Source organism: Oncorhynchus kisutch, linkage group LG17 (genome assembly GCF_002021735.2).
Source record: "Oncorhynchus kisutch isolate 150728-3 linkage group LG17, Okis_V2, whole genome shotgun sequence".
NCBI lineage: Eukaryota > Metazoa > Chordata > Actinopteri > Salmoniformes > Salmonidae > Oncorhynchus > Oncorhynchus kisutch.
The window spans coordinates 51,109,774-51,136,747 of NC_034190.2; the positions used below are offsets into that span (position 1 = coordinate 51,109,774).

Below are 26,974 nucleotides of genomic sequence, written 5' to 3' on the forward strand. Positions count from 1 at the left end.
ATATCAACATATTCACAAGAGTATACCCTCTCCAGTCGACACACAATGACAAAGGCTTGCCAGGTCTTATCGATGCTTCAACACTGCCAGCTTGAGGGTGGTGCCGGTTCCACTCAGAGAGTAGGTTCCATTCTAGGGGAAATCTGAAAAGGAATCAAATGGAACACAATGGAGGTGGAATGGATGATTAATATGTGCATTCGTCCTAGAAGATATGGTCTGGTGGCTTCCAGTAAACGAGGCAGTTGATGAAACACAAGAGCATCAACGAATACACAGAGCATTTGGGCAGCTACTACAATTCAACAAGCCAGACAATACGCTTTTTATTTTACCTTTATTTAACCAAATGAGTCAACTGACAATTCAGTTGTAAATTCTCATTTACAATGACGACCTGGCCAAGACGCATGTACACACGCACACACACAATCTGCAGAATTATTTAATTTACAGCAGCAGCATACTGGTATTCTATAATACATTCACACTTTTAAATAATACACATTATTTTCTGACCAAGATTAAACTATATGAAAAATGGATGCCATACAAAAAAAAAAAGGAACGATTAAGGACTTTATAATTCATCTTATGATAATGTATCCTTGGAAGAAAAATAATGCCAATTATAGCAGAAAATGCTAAATTGTCGACAAGAAAGATAAGTCGTCCACGGATTTGTTTCGACAGGCAGCAGTGCATAAAGTAGTATTTCTGTGATACTCATATCTCCTAGAGTATTCTGCTTCTAACTAAACAATTCCATCACATCCATGCTATGCATCATGTCCTGTTCAGTCAGATACTGAACGTGGACACAGTATAGGTCTATCATTGTGTGCATATAATATCCATTGAACTGTCTGCTGACTGACAGATCAAATTGGCTATAGAAGAAGAACACTACAGGGAAAAGATGTAGTAGAGTTGAGGAACCTGAGGATTTCAGAAAACATGTTATAGCACCATCTACTGGAGAATGTAAGAAAGGTCAAGACAAACTGCACAAAGAGGTGCGAGATGAGAGATGCAAGTGAATGAATAAAATGATTTTCAGCACTCCAACATGCCCAGGACAGGGTTGTATTCATTAGGGTATGCAAAAGAAAACATTTAAAACATTTTACAAGAGGACAAAATTTAAGTTTGTTCTTGACTAATAAAATAAAGGTTAAATTAAAAAGTCCTCTGTTTGTTTGTTTTCTACAGTTTAGTGCCTTGTGAATGCAACCCAGGTTGCATCCAAAATAACGACCACTAAAACTAGATGAAGTAGTCAAGTCAAATTAAAATGAGTTATTGCATCTCGCTTTGATACAAAGGGGCAACAAAAAGATAAAATTGCAAAACGTATAAACATTTTTGCCCAGGCCCTAATACCAGAAGTTATTTCAAAATAAATGTTTAAAAAAATTACCGACACGATTATAACATCCAGCTTCAATGTTATGTTGGCACATGAACACAATGACAGTTCTGCTATTACATTTAAAAAATATATATAATAATCTAAACGGGTCCTGCATTTTATGTTTGGTCCCACTTTGAAATAAACAACAAGTCTTCATTAGAACTACAATCATGTATAAGCGAGGTCCTATGACATAAAGGGCAATAACAGGCCCTTGCATCTATGCCAAATATGTACCCCCCCATGACATTTGTTCATGAATGACAGCAACGTTCTACCACAGCACCGGGGGCTGACGTCCAGTAGGTAGGCACCATAAAAGTAGTTTTTTTTCAAAATGTGACCTTTTCTTTCTAGTACAATCATCCCACACTCACAGACTAAAAGAGATGTACACACTAACAAACTCCCTCTGTCTCTAGATTACAGAGGGAGTAGAAAATACACCAACAACTTAAAACATTTCAAGCATGCAGACACAAACACACATAGCGATCCTATGTCAACCTGCAAAGAAAATAAAACAAAATGACAAAAGTCTACATAGTTCAAATGAAAAAAAGCTAACTTTGAATCTAATAGTACATCAACTGTACTTTATAACTGGGGAGAACTGAAACTCCTGACAAACTAGAGGGATGTGATTCCTCAAACCCAGTTTTGCCTTGAGCCCCACAGTGACGGCTCTACATTTCAATGCATGCATCTCCTTCTGCAACTCTTCCTCCCCTTCCTTCCAACTTTGCCCTGGCAGGGCTCTCTGGCTCCCCCTGCAGGTGGAAGCTCACACTGCGCCACAGCAGCGGTTCAGAAAGAGCTGCTCGATGACTGAGGAGTCGGCTAGGGTGGACAAGTCCCCCAGGTCCCGCTCGTTACGAGCAATCTTACGTAGCACGCGCCGCATGATCTTACCTGTATACACAGAGAGAAAGAAAGGCAATTTGTTCAATAACGCAATTTACAAGCTCTCATTCAGAACGGCTTTCAAATCATAGGGTAAAATGTTGCATCATATGTGCTATTCTCTCACCTGATCTGGTCTTTGGAAGGCTTGGGGCATTCTGTATGAAGTCGGGGGTGGCAATGGCACCAATCTTCTCTCTCACTGTCACAACAGATAATAATACACAGCATTAGTCATCTGAACATCCTCAATCCCAGTTATAATTCATCTGCTTCAACACAGGAACCTATCGTCTCTGAGATGCATGTAAACAAGGATGGTGCCTTCGAGGACATTCCCTTTTGTCATGTTCAGTGGCAGTACTTGGCCTAAAGCGCATGCAAACACCTTGTTTTTTGAGCTCGGCCTCCAGGGTGTGGTTGAAGCCGACTCCATCGGTGAGCGTGACAAAGCAGTAGAGACTCTCCCCCTTGACAGGGTGCAGCCGGCTCACCACTGCTGCCTCGGCCACCGCCGCGTGCTCTCCCAGGGCTGACTCCACCTCTGCCGTACTCAGCAGATGGCCTGGTGTGTGTTCAGTAGGGAGAAAAGGGAGGTAGGGAGGTACTAGCTAAACTTGTACAACACAGATATTAATTTTCTGTTGCAAAATATTGTGCTACGGTGTGCCCTACTTAACATGACCCAGATATGCATACACTCCATGAATCAGACTATGAGGAAATCCTTGATTTAGTTAAAAACATTTATCATTGAACCAGACATTGTAGATTCTTCTGATGACAGTTGTGGGAGGAAACGGTGCCGTTAATCACAGGAAAGGTTGACTCGAGTTTCTAAATCAGTGGAATGCCCAGTGGAAGCAGAGAGGGGTGCCAAATGCGGAGAGTGTCCAAACGAGAACGCAGAAGGCTGTTATATAAAACACCTGTCTCCGGATTACATCTTCAAATTAAGGGCATCCATGACAGAGGGGGAGAACGGGCAACTCTTAAAAATACTAGTTCAAATCACGACGTCAGAGATCTATCTTCTGGTCAGAAAGTCGGAGCTCTAGTTCCCGAGTTGGAATTCCAAGTTGGATGACCGTTCAAATAGATTTTCCCCAGTTGGAGCACGTTTTTTACCCCGAGTTCGCAGTTGTTTTGAACCCACTGAAGTCAGAGATTTCCGAGTTCACAGTTGTTTTGAACTCTGCATTAGAGTTGGAATCATGGCATATTGTTTAGCTAGCTAGCTACAAGTCTAAAAACAAGTAACCATTTCACTGTACAGTTTACATCTTCTGTATCCTGTGCATAATGTATTATATTCTACAACACAAAGGGGAATTCCACCATTAGCAGTAGGGCAGAACAAGAGACCACATAGTAGACATACCAACACTACGCATTACATTTCACAGAGCTCCAGCTGATAGTACTGACCTGAGACATTCAACATGTCATCCATCCTCCCTGTGATCCAGTAGTAACCATCCTTGTCCCTATGGCAACCTGGGGGGGAAACGTTAATACATAAGTGCCATTTACAGGGGGTCTTGATTTAAACAGGTATACATAAAACAAATTGGAAGTCTATAATATGATGCCACTTAAAGAATACATATTTGTGCGGTATTCTATAAACATCTGTCATGATGGTGCTCAAGACCATGTTAGCCTCATCTTACCATCACCAGTGACGTAGTATCCAGGGAATTTCTTGAAATAGGTGGTCTCAAACCTCTGGTGGTTGCCATACACCGTCCTCATGACTCCTGGCCAGGGCTGTTTGAACACCTGAGGAGGAGGACAAGATGCAAGGATGTCCAAAGTCAAAAAAGCATTGAAAGTCCAATTCATCAAATGCCGACAACATATTGCATATATGAGAAATAATTACTTTTGCAGCTAAATTAAAGTACTGGGTATTTTCTACAGTTTTCTTACTAGGTAACCCTCGCATGGTCCCTCCAGCTCCTCCCCAGACTCATTCAAAATGGCTGGGACAACTCCAAAGAAAGGGAAGGTCTGGTGGTGGAGGAGAAAGACCAGAGAGCAAATTAGACCGACTCTGCCCTCATAATGACAGGAGGCAGGCATCATCTTAGTGGGCAGGAACGGAGAACTTGATACAATCAATGTAACACTTACAGCAGAGCCAGGCTTCATGGGCGTGGCAGCAGGAAGAGGAGTCAACACGTGGCCACCCTGAGAGAAAAACAAATGGAAAGAGAGATTCAGTCACACACCAAAAGGGCTAAATGAAACTACCTTTCAGTATTTACTGTTTACAGTGACAGAAACAGAGGAGAGATGTCGATGCTGCAAGGAAGCCACCATGGCCCGTTATTGTTTTCTATTTTTACTAACAGAAACACAGCTGTGTGTGCTGAATTCAGAGAAAGACCAATTCATTAAAAACAAACAAGTGGGTACTGACGGTCTCAGTCTGCCAGAAGGTGTCGACCACAGGGCACCTCTTTTCCCCGACCACGCTGTAGTACCACTGCCACGCCTCTGGATTGATGGGCTCCCCCACCGTCCCCAGCACCTTCAGAGACTCCCGATTGTACCTGACACAAACACGGGGAGGGACGTGTTAACCTGGAAGACACACTCCCATAGACTCACACAAAAGGACAAAATCAAACATGCAGGCATTTGTGTATATAGCAGTATATTGAGAAGGCAAAAACAGACTATCTACACAATAGACGTACTTAAAGGATCATTTAAGCAGATGGAGCACTCAATAGCCCCATCTGTAGACACTGACCCTTTTCTGTATGAAGTCCTGTCATATTCAGGTCTAGGTTGTGTTCAATAGGGCAGAAATAGTTGAAACTGGGTCAAACCATGAAGTACTCTCCAATTAGAACAGTTTTGTTTTCTGTTGCAAAACATTTAGCGACAGTGTGCCCTAATGAACACAATCCTGGTTAGAAACAGGGTGTATGAGCCAAGTGTGTGGAGACTCACTTCTGGACGGGCTCGCTGCCATACTTCATGAGGAGGCGGATGGCTGTGGGCGCCGTGTAGAACTTGGTAACTTGGTACTTGTCCACTATCTCCCACATGCGGCTCACATCCGGGTAGGTGGGCAGACCCTCGAACTGGACACCGATCACATTCACATCACAACAGAGTCAGAGGCAGTCACAAAATGACCACCACACAGAGCCCGAGGCAGATTATGTCAAAACAACTATGATCATAAACTAACTAAGTCATCATTGGCTGTCTGATAACAAAGATAATGCTGTCTCAACTACGTGAGGAAGTAGAGGTGGAAAATAACATCTCCTTTGATCGCTCTCCTCTGGTTTTACAACTTTTTTTATGAGAAGACATTTTAATGAGTCGCTGTACGAGATGAGTCACAATAAAAACATGACTTGATTACAACAAATATCTCTATACAGTTTGTCAACATGGAGTGTGGAGGTTTATGACACCATTTAAAATCAAACGATATTATAAACCTGTTGCACAAAATTTGAAGTGGAAGCCCAGAAAAGCAACAAGTTCCTCATAATTAATCACAAAAAGCCTCCCTATATAGTGCACCAGAGCCCAAACGGAACTAATGACAGTAGTAAGCCTGTGGGGTCCTCCACTCACCAGGACGCTGGTGGCACCGTTGGCCAGGGGTCCATAGGTGATGTAGGAGTGGCCCGTGATCCAGCCGATGTCGGCCGTACACCAGTACACGTCGTCAGGCTGGTAGTCAAACACCAGCTTGAAGGTGGTGGCCACGTAGAGCATATATCCACTGACGGTGTGTAGAACACCCTGACGAGAAGAAGCACACATGATCATGACAGCAGCACTGACGTGCATGTGAAGAAAGAAAGAAAAAGCCTAGAAGAGACAGAGAGAGGGGGAGGCAAACAAATTGATAACGTGACCGAGAAAGATGAAGACGTGCACTTTAGGTTTCCCCGAGTGGACACAGAGAGACAGAAACGGAGTGTCATTTTTGCGTGCGATATTGTGCACCTTGGGTTTCCCCGTGGAGCCGCTGGTATAGAGGATGAAAAGGGGGTCCTCAGAGTCACACCACTCCGGCTCGCACTCGTCAGACACGCCGCTCAGCAAGCTGTGCCAGCACTGATCCACCTCTGGGTTCCACGGCACCTGGCGGAACCACACACACACACAGGTAAAACCCACACAGAATAATTGACCGGGTGACACGGATAGCTGAATGATTTCAGCCCGTGCGAGAGACCGCATCAACAATAATGATTAATTCAGCTGACAGCTGACAGCTAACAGCTAACAGACAACATTCATATTAAGCAGTAGGAAGAAGTATTAAATGCCTTTAAATCGCTTGAATCAGAAGTCAGCTCATATCAAACCTGCCGCTTAGACAAGATAGAATAGAACAAACGAGAGAATAAGAAAGCAAGGCGCCAGGGATTCAAGTCTAAGTGAAGCAGCAGTGTATACACTTGAGCAGTCTGTGAAACAACAGTGAGAGAAGTGAGCAAATAATGCAATATCCAGAATTCATAATCAAACGCATCTCCCAGGCTGCTGTTCTTGGGGGTTAAACGTCTCTGGTGGGGTTAATGAAATATACTGTACAGATGTTCTTCAACTATGGGTAGGATCCTGCGTTTTCAGCCAACTTTTATCGTCATAGTATTTCTGAAAAATGCCATACATGTGCATCACATTGATAGTGTTGCACATATACTGATATACACTGAGTGTACAGAATACTGGGAACGCCTTCCTAATATTGAGTTGCATCCCTTTTTGCCCTCAGAACAGCCTCAATTCGTCAGGGAATGGATTCTACAAGGTGTGGAAAGCGTTCCACGGGGATGCTGGCCCACGTTGACTCCAATGCTACCCACAGTTGTGTCAAATTGGCTGGAGATCCTTTGTGTGGTGGCCAATTCTAGATAGACACGGGAAACTGTTGAGTGTGAAAAACCCAGCAACGTTGCAGTTCTTGACATGTTAAAACCAGTGCGCCTGGCACCTACTACCATACCCCATTTAAAAGGCACTTAAATGTCTGACCCATTCACCCTTTGAATGGCACACATACACAATCCATGTCTCAATTGTATCAAGGCTTAAACATCCTCATTTAACCTGTCTCCTTCCCTTCATCTACACTGATTGAAGTCGATTTAACAACTGACATCAATAAGGGACCATAGCATTCACCTGGTCAGTCTGTCGAGGAAAGAGCAAGTGTTCCTAATGTTTTGTACACTCACTCAGTGTATATTGACAGTGCTGCACAATCACAGTAAGATAAATATTGCCATTATCTATAGCAGGAAACCAAAGGCCCCACTGACGGCATAAGAGATCAATATTGATACACTACATCTACATGGTTAGTCAGGGGTCAATTACCATTTGAAACCTTCTAGTTATTGTTTATCCTTCAGTGTTGCTTTCAGGTCCAATTTAAACCCAATGATCTGATCATCTTAACTTAAGTATAGCTAAAAGTAAAGGCTAAATCCAGGCAGAGAAGGTAAGGGACCCCGGACCAGCTGTGAGCAGAGTGCTGTTAGTAAGACCATAGACAGACACTGACAGAGAGAGAACCTCTAGAGACAGCAGTTAAGGTGTTAATATAGGTGGAACACAGGATCGACCCCCAGGGTTAGGCTACCGCTGAGAAGAGGATCAGGCAAAGGTGTTTATTAAAAAAATAAACAAGGAAACAAGAAATTCAAGCTCAGGGAAATCTGAAATACCTGAGGAACGGGACGGATTTTCTTGACGCCGTCTCTCTGTTTCTCCTGCTAGAAGGGGTTAATAGAAACGGTTATTTCAACAGACGTATATATATATAAAAAAAGAGGGGTGGCTTCATGTCATTTGAACTGTGACATCTGAGACAAAGCCATACAGGGGCATACATCTATACTTCTCATCTTATACAAAAAGTCTTGACTGTTTCAGGAAATACAACTGGAAAAACAAAAGACAGGAGGGAGTTAACATTAAAGGGATGACGACTTAAGCCATTATTTACTAAACAGTAGCCCCCGTAGCATGTGGTAAAGTTGATCGACCTGCCCTATGAACAAATGGGTCGTATTCATTAGGCACCAACTGGAAGAAAAGGGAGGGACTACCTGATCTTCTTAATAAGCGACACCCATTTTTATTTTCCATTGCAAAACCTTTTACTATGGTGTGCCCTGATGAATAGGACAGTGGGGCTTCTGCTGCTGGTCTCACCTGCAGGTCAGGACAGGGCCGCTTGGCAGGGGGGGACTGGGAGACCAGGGGAATGGCTTCCACCTCCTTGGACAGATGTTTCAGCATGATACACCTCTGAACTGGGAAACTCCTGACAGAAGGAGAAGAGAGGGGGGGAGTGGGAAAGAGTAAGAAGATGAGGAAGAGAGAAAGAAGAGAGTCGTGATTCACGTCTTCACGGCCCACTCTAGGAAAATACACAAAGGAGACATCTAATGGAGGCAAGCATGGGCATGTGTTGTTGGAAATACCAAGACAAACCATCTCTTCAGGAACGGCAAACCGAGTAGAAGTGTGTAAATGCGACAAGCTAGTCCAGTGGAGGCTGCTGAGGGGAGGACGGCTCATAACGACTGGAACAGATTGCATGGAATCAAACACATGGAAACCATGCGCTTGGTGTATTTGATACCATTCAACCGATTCCGCTCCAGCCATTACTACCCCATTACCTCCCCAATGAAGGTGTCACCAACCTCCTGTGAGCTAGTCAGATAAAGCAGTGCGTCATGAAGAGCTTGGTCCTTACCGGTCCCTGCATTTCTGCAGCGCGTCGTCAGCGATCACCTTCAGGTTGATCAGCTTATCTCCTCTGTAGAAACCATCTGAGAGAGGGGAGGGCATGTTAGTGTTGGGGGAGTTCAGAATGGATGAGGTGAAAGGGTGCACACCGAACAATGAGAGAAAGGCAGGGCAGTTATTGGCATAGACAGGACGTTACTGGTACTGTAAGATGTGACTGTCAGTGAACTGGCATGAACCCGTCACAGCCCGGGAACAATCTTCATCTTGATATGTTGAAACCCACTGACTATGAAAAGGAATGATTCCGTCTTAGATTATATGTATAGCTAAGTGGCAAAACACTTTAGTATTGAGGGTTTTCAGATGTCAAACAATCCCAAAATGCACATCTAGGGTTCTAGTATAATTTAATAGTTTAAAAACAACTTTTAGTCCCCTTAGCAACAGTCTTTATCAGAGGGGAGAAATTGCCAATGACCGCCCCACTGGTGCACACAAAGGAACCCCATCTAAAGAGGTTATGGTTATGGCGTTTATACGATTAGCGTCACTCCAGATCAATATCTGTAGTGTGATGTGGTAAGCCTATACACTGGGCTCTCTCTCTCTATGAGCAAAATAAAGCAGGGCTAATTAAAACCGTGGATTAGGAGGTCATGGGATAATCTATGGCACTATAATCCATCTAATAAGAGTTTCATTATTACTGCAGTTTAGTTTGCAGTCTCACCGGCCGTGATCAGCAACGAGCACTGGGAGTTCAGGATCCTATCGCACAGCGACTCTGCCGAAAAGCCTGCAAACTGGAAAGCACACAAATAAAAACACAAGTACACTAATCAAATACACTGTGCAGTGTGTGCGTAAGTGTTTGCCTTGTAGGGTGTGGGTAGATAGTTTTGTTCCTTTCGAAATCTGTACGAGGAAGAGCTGGTAAAATGGCTATTCCATCCATTTAGCACTTAAGTGGCTTAAGACTGCATCTAATTTTTTTATTATTTTTTATTTCACCTTTATTTAACCAGGTAGGTTGAGAACAAGTTCTCATTTACAATTGTGACCTGGCCAAGATAAAGCAAAGCAGTTCAACACATACAACACCACAGAGTTACACATGGAGTAAAACAAACATACAGTCAATAATACAGTAGAAAAATAAGTCTATATACAATGTCAGCAAATGAGGTGAGCTAAGGGAGGTAAAGGCAAAAAAAGGCCATGGTGGCAAAGTAAATACAATATAGCAAGTAAAACACTGGAATGGTAGATTTGCAGTGGAAGAATGTGCAAAGTAGAGATAGAAATAATGGGGTGCAAAGGAGCAAAATAAATAAATACAGTAGGGGAAGCGGTAGTTGTTTGGGCTAAATTATAGATGGGCTATGTACAGGTGCAGTAATCTGTGAGCTGCTCTGACAGCTGGTGCTTAAAGCTAGTGAGGGAGATAAGTGTTTCCAGTTTCAGAGATTTTGGTAGTTCGTTCCAGTCATTGGCAGCAGAGAACTAGAAGGAGAGGCAGCCAAAGAAAGAATTGGTTTTGGGGGTGACCAGAGAGATATACCTGCTGGAGCGCGTGCTACAGGTGGGTGATGCTATGGTGACCAGCGAGCTGAGATAAGGGGGGACTTTACCTAGCAGGGTCTTGTAGATGACATGGAGCCAGTGGGTTTGGCGACGAGTATGAATCGAGGGCCAGCCAACGAGAGCGTACAGGTCGCAATGGTGGGTAGTATATAGGGCTTTGGTGACAAAACGGATTGCACTGTGATAAACTGCATCCAATTTGTTGAGTAGGGTATTGGAGGCTATTATGTAAATGACATCGCCGAAATCGAGGATTGGTAGGATGGTCAGTTTTACAAAGGTATGTTTGGCAGCATGAGTGAAGGATGCTTTGTTGTGAACTAGGAAGCCAATTCTAGATTTAACTTTGGATTGGAGATGTTTGATGTGGGTCTGGAAGGAGAGTTTACAGTCTAACCAGACACCTAGGTATTTGTAGTTGTCCACGTATTCTAAGTCAGAGCCGTCCAGAGTAGTGATGTTGGACAGGCGGGCAGGTGCAGGCAGCGATCGGTTGAGAAGCATGCATTTAGTTTTACTTGTATTTAAGAGCAATTGGAGGCCACGGAAGGAGAGTTGTATGGCATTGAAGCTTGCCTGGAGGGTTGTTAACACAGTGTCCAAAGAAGGGCCAGAAGTATACAGAATGGTGTCGTCTGCGTAGAGGTGGATCAGAGACTCACCAGCAGCAAGAGCGACATCATTGATGTATACAGAGAAGAGAGTCGGCCCAAGTATTGAACCCTATGGCACCCCCATAGAGACTGCCAGAGGCCCGTACAACAGGCCTTCCGATTTGACACACTGAACTCTATCAGAGAAGTAGTTGGTGAACCACAGTATTGTTTCTTATCGATGGCGGTTAAGATATCGTTTAGGACCTTGAGCGTGCCTGAGGTGCACCCATGACCAGCTCTGAAACGAGATTGCATAGCGGAGAAGGTGCGGTGGGATTCGAAATGGTCGGTAATATCAGTGTTGACTTGGTTTTCGAAGACCTTAGAAAGGCAGGGTAGGATAGATATAGGTCTGTAGCAGTTTGGGTCAAGAGTGTCCCCCCCTTTGAAGAAGGGGATGACCGCAGCTGCTTTCCAATCTTTGGGAATCTCAGACGACACGAGAGGTTGAACATTCTAGTAATAAGGGTTGCAACAATTACAGCAAATAATTTTATTAAGAAAGGGTCCAGATTGTCTAGCCCGAGCTGATTTGTAGGGGTCCAGATTTTGCAGCTCTTTCAGAACATCAGCTGACTGGATTTGGGAGAAGGAGAAATGGGGAAGGCTTGGGCGAGTTGGGTGGGGGGTTGAAGTGCTGTTGACCGGGGTAGGGGTAGCCAGGTGGAAAGCATGGCAAGCCGTAGAAAAATCAGGCAGGTATGGTATGTACCTAAAGGCCTCATCCAAACATGGTTGAGATGGTGGCTGTTAGCTACTCACCACGATTGAGTGCACAGCCCCGATGCGGACGCAGGCCAGCATGGCCACCACCAGCTCCACCACCATGGGCATGTAGATTGACACGCGGTCCCCCTTCTTCACCCCCTGGGACTTGAGCACGTTGGCAAACTGGCACACCTGCTGGAGCAGCTCTCTGTAGGTCACCTTCATCACGTCGCCAGGCTCATTCCCTTCCCTGTGATGGGATCAAGAACAGAGATGTATCATACATAATGTTTGTAGAGATGTTTCCCGACCAAGACGGCCATAGTTTTAGTCATGTTGCCGGGATGCCAATGTCCAGTGTTCAATTTAACCACTGGCTGTTTAATTGGGGCCGATTTCAAGTTTTCATAACAATCTGTAAAAATCGGCCTTTTGGACACCGATTATATTGCAATCCACAAGGAAACTGCGTGTCGGGCTGACCACCCGTTACTCAAGTGCAGTGTCAAAAGGACCTTGTGGCTGCAAGGAGCCAAGGTAAGTTGCTAGCTAGCATTAAACTTATCTTATAAAAAAATATATCTTCACATAATCACTAGTTAACCTAGTAATATCATCAACCATGTGTAGTTAACTAGCTTGTCCTGCGTTGCATATAATCAATGCAGTGCCTGTTAATTTATCATCGAATCACAGCCTACTTCAACTTCGTCAAACGGGTAATTTAACAAAAGCGCAAACGTACCTAACCATAAACATCAATGCCCTTCTAAAAATGAATTCACAGAAGTATATATTTTTTTAAAACCTGCATATTTAGTTAAAAGAAATTCATGTTAGCAGGCAATATTAACTAGGTAAATTGTCACTTCTCTTGCGTTCAATGCAAGCAAAGTCAGGGTATATGCAACAGTTTAGGCCGCCTAGCTCGTTGCGAACTGTGTGACCGTAATTAATTTGCTAGAATTTTACATAATTAGGACATAACATTGAAGGTTGTGCAATGTAACAGCAATATTTAAACTTAGGGTTCCCACCCGTTCGATAAAATATGGAACGGTTCTGTATTTCACTGAAAGAATAAACAAAATGATAGTTTCCGGATTTGACCATATGAATGACCAAAGGTTCATATTTCTGTGTTGATTATATTATAATTAAGTCTATGATTTGATATTTTATAGAGCAGTCTGAGCGGTGGTAGGCAGCAGCAGGTTCGTAAGCATTCATTCAAACAGCACATTCCTGCGTTTGCCAGCAGCTCTTCACAATGCTTGAAGCCCAGTGCTGTTTATGACTTCAAGCCTGTCAACTCCCGAGAATAGGCTGGCAATACTATAGTGCCTATAAGTATATCCAATAGTCAAATCAAATCAAATTATTTTATAAAGCCCTTCTTGCATCAGCTGATATCTCAAAGTGCTGTACAGAAACCCAGCCTAAAACACCAAACAGCAAGCAATGCAGGTGTAGAAGCACGGTGGCTAGGAAAAACTTACTAGAAAATGCCAGAACCTAGGAAGAAACCTAGAGAGGAACCAGGCTATGAGGGGTGGCCGGTCCTCTTCTGGCTGTTCCGGGTGGAGATAACAGAACATGGCCAAGATGTTAAAAAATGACCAGCAGGGTCAAATAATAATAATCACAGTGGTTGTCGAGGGTGCAACAAGTCAGCACCACAGGAGTAAATGTCAGTTGGCTTTTCATAGCCGATCAAAGGTATAGGAAATACTTCTTAACTGGGAATATTGAACCACCAGCTTTCATATGTTCTCATGTTCTGAGCAAGGAACTTCAACGTTAGCTTTTTTACATAGCACATATTGCACTTTTACTTTCTTCTCCAACACTGTGTTTTTGCATTATTTAAACCAAATTAAACAGGTTTCATTTTTTATTTGAGACTAAATTGATTTTATTTATGTATTATATTAAGTTAAAATAAAAGTGTTCATTCAGTATTGCTGTAATTATCATTATTACAAATATATATATAAAAATCGGCATCGGCTTTATTTGGTCCTCCAATAATCGGTATCGGCGTTGAAAAATCCGAATTGGTCGAACTCTACTCAAAACATTCACTCATACCAACATGCTCACAAAGCTCGTGCTCACGATGGATCTATTCTAGCTATGTCTCGTGTGCCAAAGGTTGAAGTAATATACTGACATTTTGCCTCTGCTTTACTCAGCAATGTGCCTGAGCTGTGGAGTAATTTATCTCTTGAAATATCCTCTTAAAATGAAAAAAGCATGACTGGTAAACTCTAAAGACAAGCCCTTAAGACTGCAGAGTGTGCACTGATTTGGTTTGTTGCACCACAGCTTAGAGGGAACATTTCTCACAGGGCGTTGGCTAGTTTATATTGTCAGTTATTTTATCATGAATTCACCGAGCCTTGTGTAATATTAAGCAATCTGGAGTTTGACAATCGGATTTCCACCCCCCGTAAAAGTATGTTTTAGGATGGCACAGTGATTGCTATCCTTGGGCAGAATGTGGGATAGATGGGTGAACTTGATAAGTGACCTTTGCTCTGACTTCTCAGCAGTCTCTTAGGGCTCCTGTTATGGGCCAGTGTTCACACAGAGGGATGACATAGCCAACTGTGTTAGGAGGGACATAGTGCTTTAACAGAGAAACAAACTTGCCCAGTAACCACACTTTAAAACAGAATTGGTCTTTTTTTTGTAGGCTGAGGAGCGCATTGGAGTAGCCTTGTTCTATTTCACTGGCACGAGCGGTCTTTTCATCACCTGTAGTCAGAGTACTAGTAGATGCACATCTGAAATCACAGAGCATTTTACACTCACGTCATTTAGCAGAAGCTCTTATCCAGAGTGATTTACAGGCACAATTAGGGTTAAGTGCCTTGCTCAATGGCACGTTGACAGATTTTTCACCGTAGTCATCTTGGGGATTCAAACAAACTACCTTGCGGTTACTGGTCCAACGAACTTAACCACTTGGCACGCGTGCAGCCAAGTCTGCACATTTGTTGACATTATTTGCTAGTTCGTTTCTAGCCCACTTATAGCAAATTTTAGTCAGCAATGGGAGAGTCATTGCTTCCTACAAGAGCATGAATTTGTACATATCAGTCTATGAAAAGCAAGCTTTTTTCTAAGGGGAAAGGGGAACTATTTTGAGACTGGCTTGAATTTGCAAATAAGCCAATAGGTAGATGGTATCATACATTTTTGTATGATTCTCTGTATGGTAATAATAAATGTACATTTTTAATAACACAATAGCGCAATTTCAAGTCACCTATAATTTGAGCTTTCAGACAAGTAAAACATTCCTAAAATGGTTCATGGCCCGCCTTACACCTACATCAGCACAGAATAAACATAACGAACTACAGTAACAATTAGGGCATTTAGGGACAAAGCCTATTAGGCTGTGTGTAATAGAAAATCTAAAGGGAAGAGAGTGCTTCTGGGTCTGGCTGTGAATTTAGATTGAGAAACAATAGGCCTGCCAGACACTGTAGAGGGCTACTGTTATCTCGCAACTGTTTATGTGCAAGCACGAAAAGGCCCATGCAAAGCTCTGCTTTCACACAACATGGATTTCTCAATAGACTGTACACTCCTCCCGTTTAGATTGATGTTTATTTATGAGCTTCACTCTGCTCTCTGGTGGAGTCTCACACGACTGCTGGCAGGTCAAGGTTATCCAACTAGTTCCCCTCCCCACGGTGGTGACAGAGTGTGACTAAACACACACAAGTCAAGGCAGCCAGTCCTATGAATACACTTTCAGCACTCACAGACAAGATGATGAAACACTCCACTGTTGTAGAGGTTGGCAGAGGACAGAAAGAAAAAACATGCCTGCCTAGCACCTACATCAGCACAGAATAAACACAATGAACTACAGTACAAATTAGAGCATTTAGGGACAAAAACAGCTAAAGTACGCTAGCAACAGACGATAGGCTTTCCTATTACAACATCAGTCCAAGACAACAAAAAAAAGTAATTCCTAAAGAAAGGACATATCCATTGGACTGACTAAGATAAGCAGCAGGGCCAAACTAATGGTATGCACAGGCTGATCGGACATGGGAACTGATGGGACAGACATTTCACACTTGAGAAGTCATGAGCACAGAGAATGGCATTTCAAGCTACAGCAAATTAATTTTTTTATTTCACCTTTATTTAACCAGGTAGGCTAGTTGAGAACAAGTTCTAATTTGCAACTGCGACCTGGCCAAGATAAAGCATAGCAGTGTGAACAGACAACACAGAGTTACACATGGAGTAAACAATTAACAAGTCAATAACACAGTAGAAAAAAAAGAGAGTCTATATACATTGTGTGCAAAAAGCATGAGGAGGTAGGCGAATGATTACAATTTTGCAGATTAACACTGGAGTGATAAATGATTAGATGGTCATGTACAGGTAGAGATATTGGTGTGCAAAAGAGCAGAAAAGTAAATAAAAACAGTATGGGGATGAGGTAGGTAAAAATGGGTGGGCTATTTACCGATAGACTATGTACAGCTGCAGCGATCGGTTAGCTGCTCAGATAGCAGATGTTTGAAGTTTGTGAGGGAGATAAAAGTCTCCAACTTCAGCGATTTTTGCAATTCGTTCCAGTCACAGGCAGCAGAGAACTGGAATGAAAAGCGGCCAAATGAGGTGTTGGCTTTAGGGATGATCAGTGAGATACACCTGCTGGAGCGCGTGCTACGGATGGGTGTTGCCATCGTGACCAGTGAACTAAGATAAGGCGGAGCTTTACCTAGCATGGACTTGTAGATGACCTGGAGCCAGTGGGTCTGGTTGACGAATATGTAGCGAGGGCCAGCCGACTAGAGCATACAAGTCGCAGTGGTGGGTGGTATAAGGTGCTTTAGTGACAAAACGGATGGCACTGTGATAAACTGCATCCAGTTTGCTGAGTAGAGTGTTGGAAGCAATTTTGTAGATGACATCGCCGAAGTCGAGGATCGGTAGGATAGTCAGTTTTACTAGGGTAAGTTTGGCGGCGTGAGTGAAGGAGGCTTTGTTGCGGAATAGAAAGCCGACTCTTGATTTGATTTTCGATTGGAGATGTTTGATATGAGTCTGGAAGGAGAGTTTACAGTCTAGCCAGACACCTAGGTACTTATAGATGTCCACATATTCAAGGTCGGAACCATCCAGGGTGGTGATGCTGGTCAGGCGTGCGGGTGCAGGCAGCGAACGGTTGAAAAGCATGCATTTGGTTTTACTAGCGTTTAAGAGCAGTTGGAGGCCACGGAAGGAGTGTTGTATGGCATTGAAGCTCGTTTGGAGGTTAGATAGCACAGTGTCCAAGGACGGGCCGGAAGTATATAGAATGGTGTCGTCTGCGTAGAGGTGGATCAGGGAATCGCCCGCAGCAAGAGCAACATCATTGATATATACAGAGAAAAGAGTCGGCCCGAGGATTGAACCCTGTGGCACCCCCATAGAGACTGCCAGAGGACCGGACAGCATGCCCTCCGATTTGACACACTGAACTCTGTCTGCAAAGTAATTGGTGAACCAGGCAAGGCAGTCATCCGAAAAACCGAGGCTACTGAATCTGCCGATAAGAATATGGTGATTGACAGAGTCGAAAGCCTTGGCAAGGTCGATGAAGACGGCTGCACAGTACTGTCTTTTATCGATGGCGGTTATGATATCGTTTAGTACCTTGAGCGTGGCTGAGGTGCACCCGTGTCCGGCTCGGAAACCAGATTGCACAGCGGAGAAGGTACGGTGGGATTCGAGATGGTCAGTGACCTGTTTGTTGACAAAGTAGGACGTTCTGCAAAATCTTTTCTAACTTTAACCAATATAATGAGTAGCCCGTCGGTACGGAATACAGTTCAAACTAGTGAGAACTAGTGAGAACTTCTCCTGTAGTGAGAAGTCAGTTTTCTAAAATCAGAGTTGAGACCTCAGTCACCATAGTACAAGTTATGTGTAGGCCTATTGTTGTTCATCATTAGCCAATATCTGCGCTACAATTTGCAAGACACGCAACGCAGACACCTAAATGAATTCAACTTTAATATGACTGGGAGCTTGGGTGTCCGTAAACCAATGAATTGAGACTACAGAGTTGCAAAGAAAAATACATATCTCAGACTGGCCAATAAAAATAAAAGATTAAGAAGGGCAAAAGAACACAGACACTGGACAGAGGAACTCTGCCTAGGAGGCCAGTATCCCGGAGTGGAGTATAACTTGGATTAGCTAACACAACGTGCCATTGGAACACAGGAGTGATGGTTGCTGATAATGGGCCTCTGTACGCCTATGCAGATATTCCTTTTTATTAAGCCATTTCCAGCCACAATAGTAATTTACAACATTAACAATGTTTACATTGCATTTCTAATTTTATGTTATTTTAAAATGGACAGAATGTGATTTTCTTTCAAAAACAAGGACATTTCTAAGTGACCCCAAACTTTTGAACAATAGTATGTATGCATGTATGTATGCATGTACGTATATCCTTTATTTAACTAGGCAAGTCAGTTAAGAACAAATTCTTATTTACAATGACAGCCTACCCCGGCCAAACCCGGACGACGCTGGGCCAACTGTGCGCCGCCTTATGGGACTCCCAATCACGGCCGGATGTGATACCGACTGGGATCGAACCCGGGACTGTAGGACGCCTCTTGCACTGAGATGCAGTGCCTTAGACCGCTGCACCACTCGGGAGCACTGGTACTACAGAGATCAAAATTAAAAAGTGAAACATTGTTTCCCGAAATCAGACAGCGAGGCTTGTATTAATTACCCCCGCTGTACCAAACTAAATGCTAGGTTGGAAGCAAGAAGAAATAATCCACGAGATGAGAAAAATACAAGAGATGATTCGGACAGGGACATGATATTCTTATGGCGGCGCAGTGATAATTTTCAGATTGAACTATTAGCAGGCATAGGTGTGTCTGTGACGCTAACACAGAAAGGCTTGGAACGCTGCTCGTCCAATCAGCAGCCAGGATCCAAACAACCAATTTTATATGTGTATTTTTGCGTCTCAACTTCAAAGCTCACTTATACCAACATAACACACAAATAGCTAACACATCCCTAAATAACCCATCCAGCACTAGAAGCCCATTCGTCCCCATGGATTCACTATTCATTCATGGGGACATCATTAAACTGAGGCTAGCTTTCACAAAGGAGGGGGGAAAAAATATTTGATATGACTAATGCGCAATGAGGCAAGAGACGAAGGACCAAGGATCACTGTTGAACTATTTAGCCTCCTCTCCTAGCATTCCATCCCATTGTTCCTGAGGGACACCCCCCCCCTCAAGCAGAGAACCATAGAACAGCCAACAAGAGAGTGCTTTGACAACCTCCGTAATTCCCTTGACACACACACACACACACACTGACCAGTAGAACGCCACTTTGTCCCCAAGCTTCCGCTCATAAACGTTGCGGTCAAGGACGTTGTAGCAGATGTTGGTGGTGGCCCCCTCCATGCACTTGATGTAGATCTCCCCCTTCGTCACGTCAAAGTTGTAGTCCAAGAACTGGCCCGTGTGCTTCGACTTCCAGTAGAAGTCTTTTGCAATGTCACCCCAGAACTCTGGAATAAGGAAACAATGAGCAATTATGATGACCACTAACTGGTGGTTGAAAGTGACAATCATGCAAGGCCACCTGCAGCCTCCACCACCAGGAAGAACAGAAATGTCAGACAGATGCATTTCTTGTGACATTTCCAAATGTGTAAACACTCCTGAACTGCCATCCATGTTAGACAGATAAAAAAAAAAAAAAAATTAAAACAGTATTACTGCATGATGTTGGCTAGCTCTCCTTATCCACCCCTGCAGATATGAGAGAGCATGAAGTGAGGCAAGTAGGGAAGGGGCGTGTTTTATGCTCATTAGCACAGAAATATTAAGGATATGCTGGCAAAATGTATACATTGTTGGGTCCCAAGTAAAACAAGACCTACTGGCATAAGTTTAGTTCATTAGGATCCCCATCAGCTACTTCTCCACACCCATGTAACACTATCATGCATGGTTGTTGTTATTTCTTGGTATGCAGTTAAGGGGAAGGTGTGCTGCTAGGACTTTATTTTCTGCACCTTAACATATTACTGGATTATAATGAAGATGGGACAAGATTAGGGCCTGAACAACTAGCGAGTACAGTTGACCTGTGTATCAAAAATACAGATATTTTTATAAGCAGACATACCTCTCCCCACCTTCACAAAAACTTTATCAATATGACTTGACTGTGATAAATGACCATCCAATGTTACTTCAACTTGTTCAATGGTCACACCCTTGATGCACAACTCCAGGCGAGGATTAGGTCTAAGAGAATGCTTTGAACCAAATGCAATGCTTTTGGTTGTAGATGCATTTATGAACAGTTTATTGTTAATTACCCATTCTGAAAATAACTCGTTTCTATGAGTCAGTGAGCTCACTGGCTGTAGGTGCTGTGTGAGTGTGCAATCAGTATACATTCATTTCAGCTTCTCGAAAGACGAGGCAAATCATTTGTAAAAACAGAAGTGAAAAGGTGTTCGCTCATGCAATGCTTGTACTTCCACAAGTTGTTGACAAGGCTTTGATACGTGTATTTGTAGAAATCAAATAAAACATGATGGGTCACATAAACATATTTAGCAGATGTTATTGCGGGTGTAGCGAAAGCCTACCATCTGGATTTTCAATGGATTTCAGGTAGAGTTCTTTGTAATTTTCAAAGTTGGGAACATGAGCATTCTTCTTCAAGGCTCCTCCTGCATGAAAAACGTCCTCCTTTGGTGCTTTGTCTGGAATCATTTTGCTCTCGAGTCAGCTGCCTGACTAGCTAGCTATCCTGCCTATCGATTAGCTGTCGAGATACGAGACAGGTGGCAAAATTACCTAGAATGATTTGAGGCAACAAAAACAAAAAAATTGCTCGTGCCCAATGCAGCTCTAGTAACGTACAAATCAAAACAGCCTCCAGTGAGTCACCCTCTCATTGGTCTGGCACAAAAACAAGGGCTAGTTAGCCAAATTAATGTACTTCCTTGTTTGACTGCGGATGCTCCTACTAGCTACTTCCACGTTAATGCTTACAACTATGGTAGCTAAAGAAGCATAATAAAGCAATGTAGTTAGCTACTGAGAAAAGGACAGCTAGCTAACGTTGGCTGGTTGCACATTCAAATCAATATTACTAGGCAGTGGAACCCAAATAAATGAACTAGCAGCGAACTACTTACATCAACTAGCCATCTCTAGAAAAAGTTTAAATATAAAATAGACTTTTTGGCTAAGAAAAGTGTTTCAATGCAACTGCATTTTCAGTTTGTGCTGGCTAGAGTTCAAATCCTTGTACGTTTTAGCTAGCATACAGCTAGGAAAGTAGCACGCAAACAAGATTCACTGGGACTTGCGAGACAAGGCCTTTCTGTTTCGACGTCCTAGGTCGAACACCACTTGACTTGATATACCCTTCTTCCATTCAAACAACACCTATTGCATTCATACTGAAATATTACATTTTTATCTGCAATGGTATCCGTTTTGCCCTGAAGTGGAGGTGGTCTACCGTTCGTCCAAAAACCTCGTTGGTTTAACCGCCGAGACACCGCTAAGGTAGTACGCCTGGGAGCTCAGGAGGTGTACTCCGTTTGACCCACCACCACCGCGGCCGATCATATTTGAGAAGGCAGGTTTTAAAAGGGACCACGTGTCAGAATTTAAGATCCACGGCCACTTAATTTATATTTTAGGAAATTTACTATTGAGAGTAAAGAATAGTAGAATATACCGGGTTACATTTCGAAATTTGGTTGTGCAACAGCAGTTTTCCTCTTGTTATGTCAGTCACTGACAGTCCCTCAATTAGCCGTGCTAGCTAACACTTTTTGGTAACACTTTACTTGACACCTAGCATCATCACACTTTATGGCAGGGTCATAACCATGTCATAATATCTCAGAACAGCTGACATAACCTTTATAATATGGTCATAACACAGTCATGGCGCATATTTAGACCTGTTGTGACATATATTGCATTATTTTATGGCTGTTTATGACAACTATATAAGAGTGTCAAAACCCACAAAATCTACCACACAAGGCAAAACATTCCATTACTTACACCATAGCCTACTTGTCAACAGAATGGTCATGTTATATAAAACAATTCTGAAATTGACCATATTAAATTATCATTGTAATTGCACACATCGTTGTTGGATATGCACCTACCCCAATGCTCTGTTTCTGATGACTGGGATGGATGCAGGAGCATATTTCATGAGCAGAACATTATTTTTAAATTTAACCTTTATTTAACTAGGCAAGTCAGTGAAGAACAAATTCTTATTTACAATGACTGCCTACCCCGGCCAAACCCGGACGACACTGGGCCAACTGTGCACCGCCCTATGGGACTCCCAATCACGGCCAGATGTGATGGAGCCTGGACAAGACAACCACTTTGTGACTGATGACTGACATAAGGGCATGTACCTGATAGGCCTATCTGGCATATATGATTATGATGGTCATAAGGCTTCTTGACAGTGTGATAAAGTGTATTTTCTTAGTCCAAGTAAATAGACACAAGATGGTCATAAATGCTTCATGACATTTCATAAGGTGCATTTTCTTAGTCCAAGTGACAAAGGATGATCATAATGCTTTGTGACAGTGTCAAAATGTATTTTCTACAAGTTATTTTTTTTAAATCCTAGAGTCGATTGACGTGCTGGTGCATCAATCTAAGTAACACTTTAAAAAATCCCCATTAAAATCTGTCAATTTAAGCTAGAGACATCTATTGTGCCTGGCAGGGGCACAACTTTGGTTTTAGAAGTGGGGGAACATAATATATATATATATAATTTTTTGCATCAATCTAAGTAACACTTTAAAAAATCCCCATTAAAATCTGTCAATTTAAGCTAGAGACATCTATTGTGCCTGGCAGGGGCACAACTTTGGTTTTAGAAGTGGGGGAACATAATATATATATATATAATTTTTTATCCAATTGGATAAACACTCCAAACAAGCCTAACCGACCGCTTGGAGGCGTCTGTGTGCTCCTAAAGCACACCGTTGCCTCATTTTGTATCACATTCCAATGATAAAACTGGGGGGGGGGACCAAAATGCAATTTCAGAATGTGGGGGGATGTCCCCCCCCCCCGACCCCAGTGAAAGTTGCACCCCTGGTTCCTGGATAAGGACCACTATGTAAGCAGGGGAAGCTACTGTATTTTAGCCTTTTGAGAGTGGGGCACAATGGTGAGCACCAGTGAAGTTTGGTCAGACGCACAGCAGGTGGCGACAGCGTTCAACTTAGGTAGGAAGCGGATCTGATGGCGGGTGGGGGGGTGAGGCACGAGAAGAAGAGATACAGTAATACTGTGAGAATAGCTACAACATGGGTGAGATAATGAAAACATAGGGAGAAAAAAAAAAAAGAAATCAAGACCAAGGTAATACAACTAGGCAATAGAGTAGTATAATGAAGGCTGTTGAGAGGGAAATGAAGGTGTACGTGGTCTAATTTTATTTTATTTTTATTTATTTTACCTTTATTTAACCAGGTAGGCAAGTTGAGAACAAGTTCTCATTTACAATTGCGACCTGGCATCTAATGTAAGTAAGAGGTCTACTGCAGTCAGTCAGTCCATCTTCTCTCCTCCCTGTCATGCATTAGCATCTCCATCCTGTTCATTATCTTGGTTGAAGATGACAACAGGATTCTAATATCTCATATCTCTTTGCAACAATGGGACCAGCTATGCTAGTTAGCAAAGGTGCTGGTAGTTTGCAAGGGTGCTGATCCCAGATTTGTGACAGCATGGTCTTAACCTGTATATTTTCAACCTAGTTCCGTATGTATTAGTCAGTGATAGGGGATACGTCCCTTTCTTTTGACAACTCTCTTCTATTTCCTTCCTCTCCAACAGGCGAACAAAGAGCCAAAAATAGTTTTGCTACCAAAGGAGATGTAAAGCTGTCGACTATTATAACAATGGATAGCTTTATCACTGACGTTAAATCCTTTACAACATCTCTGCTAGACTCTGTGCAGCAGGAGAGAGGTCCACCCAAATCTCCACCACAGTCCTAATGATCTACTGATCATATCAGTTTGCAAACAATGTAATATATATATATATATATATATATATACACACACACATATAAATGCCCCCCCCCCTCTCCTTTGGAACTATTTCCCAGGTCATTGCTGTAAATGAGAACCTGTTCTCACTCAGTCATTTTACATGGTAAAATAAGGGTAACATTTTTGGGGCAATTGCTACTATCAAATCTGGTCTGAGGCATGGACGCATCTCTGAACAGAGTGCCGGACGTAATTTGTAAACCGAGTGTAAACCGATTCAACAACAGGTTAACATTTTCGGTCAGTCAAACGACTACCAGCAGGTGGTCCCTAAAACACACTGCGCAGACAGCAAGCCAACGAACGGTGAACAAATGCTTCAAGTGGTCCAACTAATGGGGGACAAACAGAGGAGGAAGGTCATAAGTCAAAACCTGGTACAGTTGACCCAGAACCATATACCTATCTTATACCTATACAATCACAGATCTACAGTACCAGTCAAAAGTTTGGACGCACCTGCTCATTCAGGGGTTTTTCTTTATTTGTACTATTTTCTACATTGTAGAATAATAGTGAAGACATCAACATTATGAAATAACACATATGGAATCATGTAGTAACCAAAAAAAGTGTTAAACAAATCAACATTTATTTTATATTTGAGATTCTTCAAAGTAGCCACCCTTTGCCTTGATGACAGCTTTGCAAACTCTTGGCATTCTCTCAACCAGCTTCATGAAGTAGTCACCTGGAATGCATTTCAATTAACAGGTGTGCCTTGTTAAAAGTTCATTTTATAATTTCTTTCCTTCTTAATGCGTTTGAGCCAATCAGTTCTATTGTGACAAGGTATGTGTGGTACACAGAAGATAGCCCTATTTGGTAAAAGACCAAGTCCATATTATGGCAAGAACAGCTCAAACAAGCTAAGAGAAATGACAGTCCATCATTTCTTCACGACATGAAGGTCAGTCAATCTGGAAAATTTCAAGAATTCTGAAAGTTTCTTTGTCACGCCCTGACCTTAGTTATCTTTGTTTTCTTTATTATTTGGTTCGGTCAGGATGTGACACGGGTGGTGTGTTTAGTTTTTGTATTGTCTAGGGGGTTTTGTATGTCTAGGGGGTTTTCTAGTCTAGGGGTTTATATGTCTATGGTTGCCTGGATTGTTCTTCGTTCAATAAATAAGAGGAATCTATTCTCATCACGCTGCGCCTTGGTCTCCTCGTTACAACGAACGTGACATTCTTCAAGTGCAGTCGCAAAAACCATCAAGCTCTATGATGAAACTGGCTCTCATGAGGACCGCCACAGGAAAGCAAGACCCAGAGTCACCTCTGCTGAGTTACCAGCTTCAGAAATTGCAGACCAAATAAATGCTTCAGAGTTCAAGTAACAGACACATCTCAACATCAACTGTTCAGAGGACACTGTGTGAATCAGGCCTTCATGGTCGAATTGCTGCAGAGAAACCAATACTAAAGAACACCAAAAATAAGAAGAGACTTGCTTGGGCCAAGAAACACAAGCAATAGACATTTAATCGGTCCTAAATCTGGTCAAAATTTGAGATTTTTGGTTCCAACCGCCGGGTCTTTGTGAGACGCAGAGTAGGTGAACGGATGATCTCCGCATATGTAGCTCCCACCGTGAAGCATGGAAGAGGAGGTTGGATGGTGCTTTGCTGGTGACACTGTCTGTGATTTATTTAGAATTCAAGGCACACTTAACCAGCATGGCTACCACAGCATTCTGCAGCGATACGCCATACCATCTGGTTTGCACTTAGTGGGACTATCATTTGTTTTGACCCAACACACCTCCAGGCTGTGTAAGGGCAATTTGACCAAGAAGGAGAGTGATGGAGTCCTGCATCAAATGACCTGGCCTCCACAGTCACCTGACCTCAACCCAATTGAGATGGTTTGGGATGAGTTGGACCACAGAGTGAAGGAAAAGCAGCCAACAAGTGCTCAGCATATGTGGGAACTCCTTCAAGACTTTTGGAAAAGCGTTCAAGGTGAAGCTGGTTTAGAGAATGCCAGCTGTGAAACGTTGTCATCAAGGCAAATGGTGGCTACTTTGAAGAATCTAAAACATAAAATGTTTTGATTTGTTAAACACTTTATTGGTTACTGCATGATTCCATATGTGTTACTTCATAGTTTTGATGTCTTCACTATTATTCTACAATGTAGAAAATAGTCAAAATAAAGAAAAACCCTTGAATGAGTGGGTGTGTCCGAACTTTTGACTGGTACTGTACATGGCTAGGAAGGAGGGGCTTGGAATTATGATACATTATGATACGTTCCATGCTGTTTATAGACACCTGGCTGGCGCTTATGCCGATTGGATCACATTACTGAGATGGCATCCAATACAAGATTCAGAGGGTTGAGAGATGTTGCAACATGAGATGTTGCTAATCTCAGCCAGGCTTTACAGAAGCACATAGGTTAACTGAGAGACCATGGATAGACTCGGGGTTATCCGCCTGACAACTGCGTCCACAGTGGCCTACCCTACTCAAGCAGTTGCTAAGTGTGGCGCCCCCTGTCCCCCACGGAGCTAAACTACTTTGTCTGATTTATTGCCATGACAGGTGTCATAGTGGCCCACTTTAGAATAGACTAGGTGGTGACGGGACATCCATCCATTCTTCTCTATGGAAGCGCAGCATTGACTCAGCTAATGTTTTCATCCTACCATGCAATGTGCTGAATTCCTCTCTCCTCACTCAGTCCAACCCCAAAAGTGAAGTTTTCTGGTGTTTACACACAAGCGCTAACACACACACACGTTGGCCGCGTGTGTCAGTTTGACCCTCTCGCTCCAGTA

The 26,974-nt window shown here is 42.9% G+C and overlaps 1 protein-coding gene across 2 annotated transcripts; it reads right to left on the reverse strand.

Annotated features, from left to right (window-relative positions):
- Window positions 1-320: 320 nt before the first annotated feature.
- LOC109907850 (acetyl-coenzyme A synthetase, cytoplasmic) lies at window positions 321-21,882 on the reverse strand. 2 transcript variants are annotated; one of them, XM_020506096.2, is made up of 18 exons: window positions 20,705-21,882; window positions 19,414-19,609; window positions 12,073-12,268; window positions 9,801-9,873; window positions 9,075-9,150; window positions 8,525-8,636; window positions 8,035-8,082; window positions 6,302-6,439; window positions 5,924-6,094; window positions 5,282-5,415; window positions 4,743-4,875; window positions 4,454-4,510; window positions 4,250-4,330; window positions 3,991-4,099; window positions 3,746-3,814; window positions 2,706-2,882; window positions 2,445-2,519; window positions 321-2,326 (listed from the first exon to the last, which is right to left on the reverse strand). In XM_020506096.2, exons 1-18 carry the CDS (start codon window positions 20,829-20,831, stop codon window positions 2,199-2,201), a joined length of 2,100 nt encoding a protein of 699 aa, XP_020361685.1. In that variant the 5' UTR covers window positions 20,832-21,882; the 3' UTR covers window positions 321-2,198. The 2 variants fall into 2 exon arrangements, with proteins under 2 accessions (XP_020361685.1, XP_031649877.1); XM_031794017.1 differs by having other exon boundaries at window positions 8,035-8,079; window positions 20,705-21,716.
- Window positions 21,883-26,974: the final 5,092 nt, after the last annotated feature.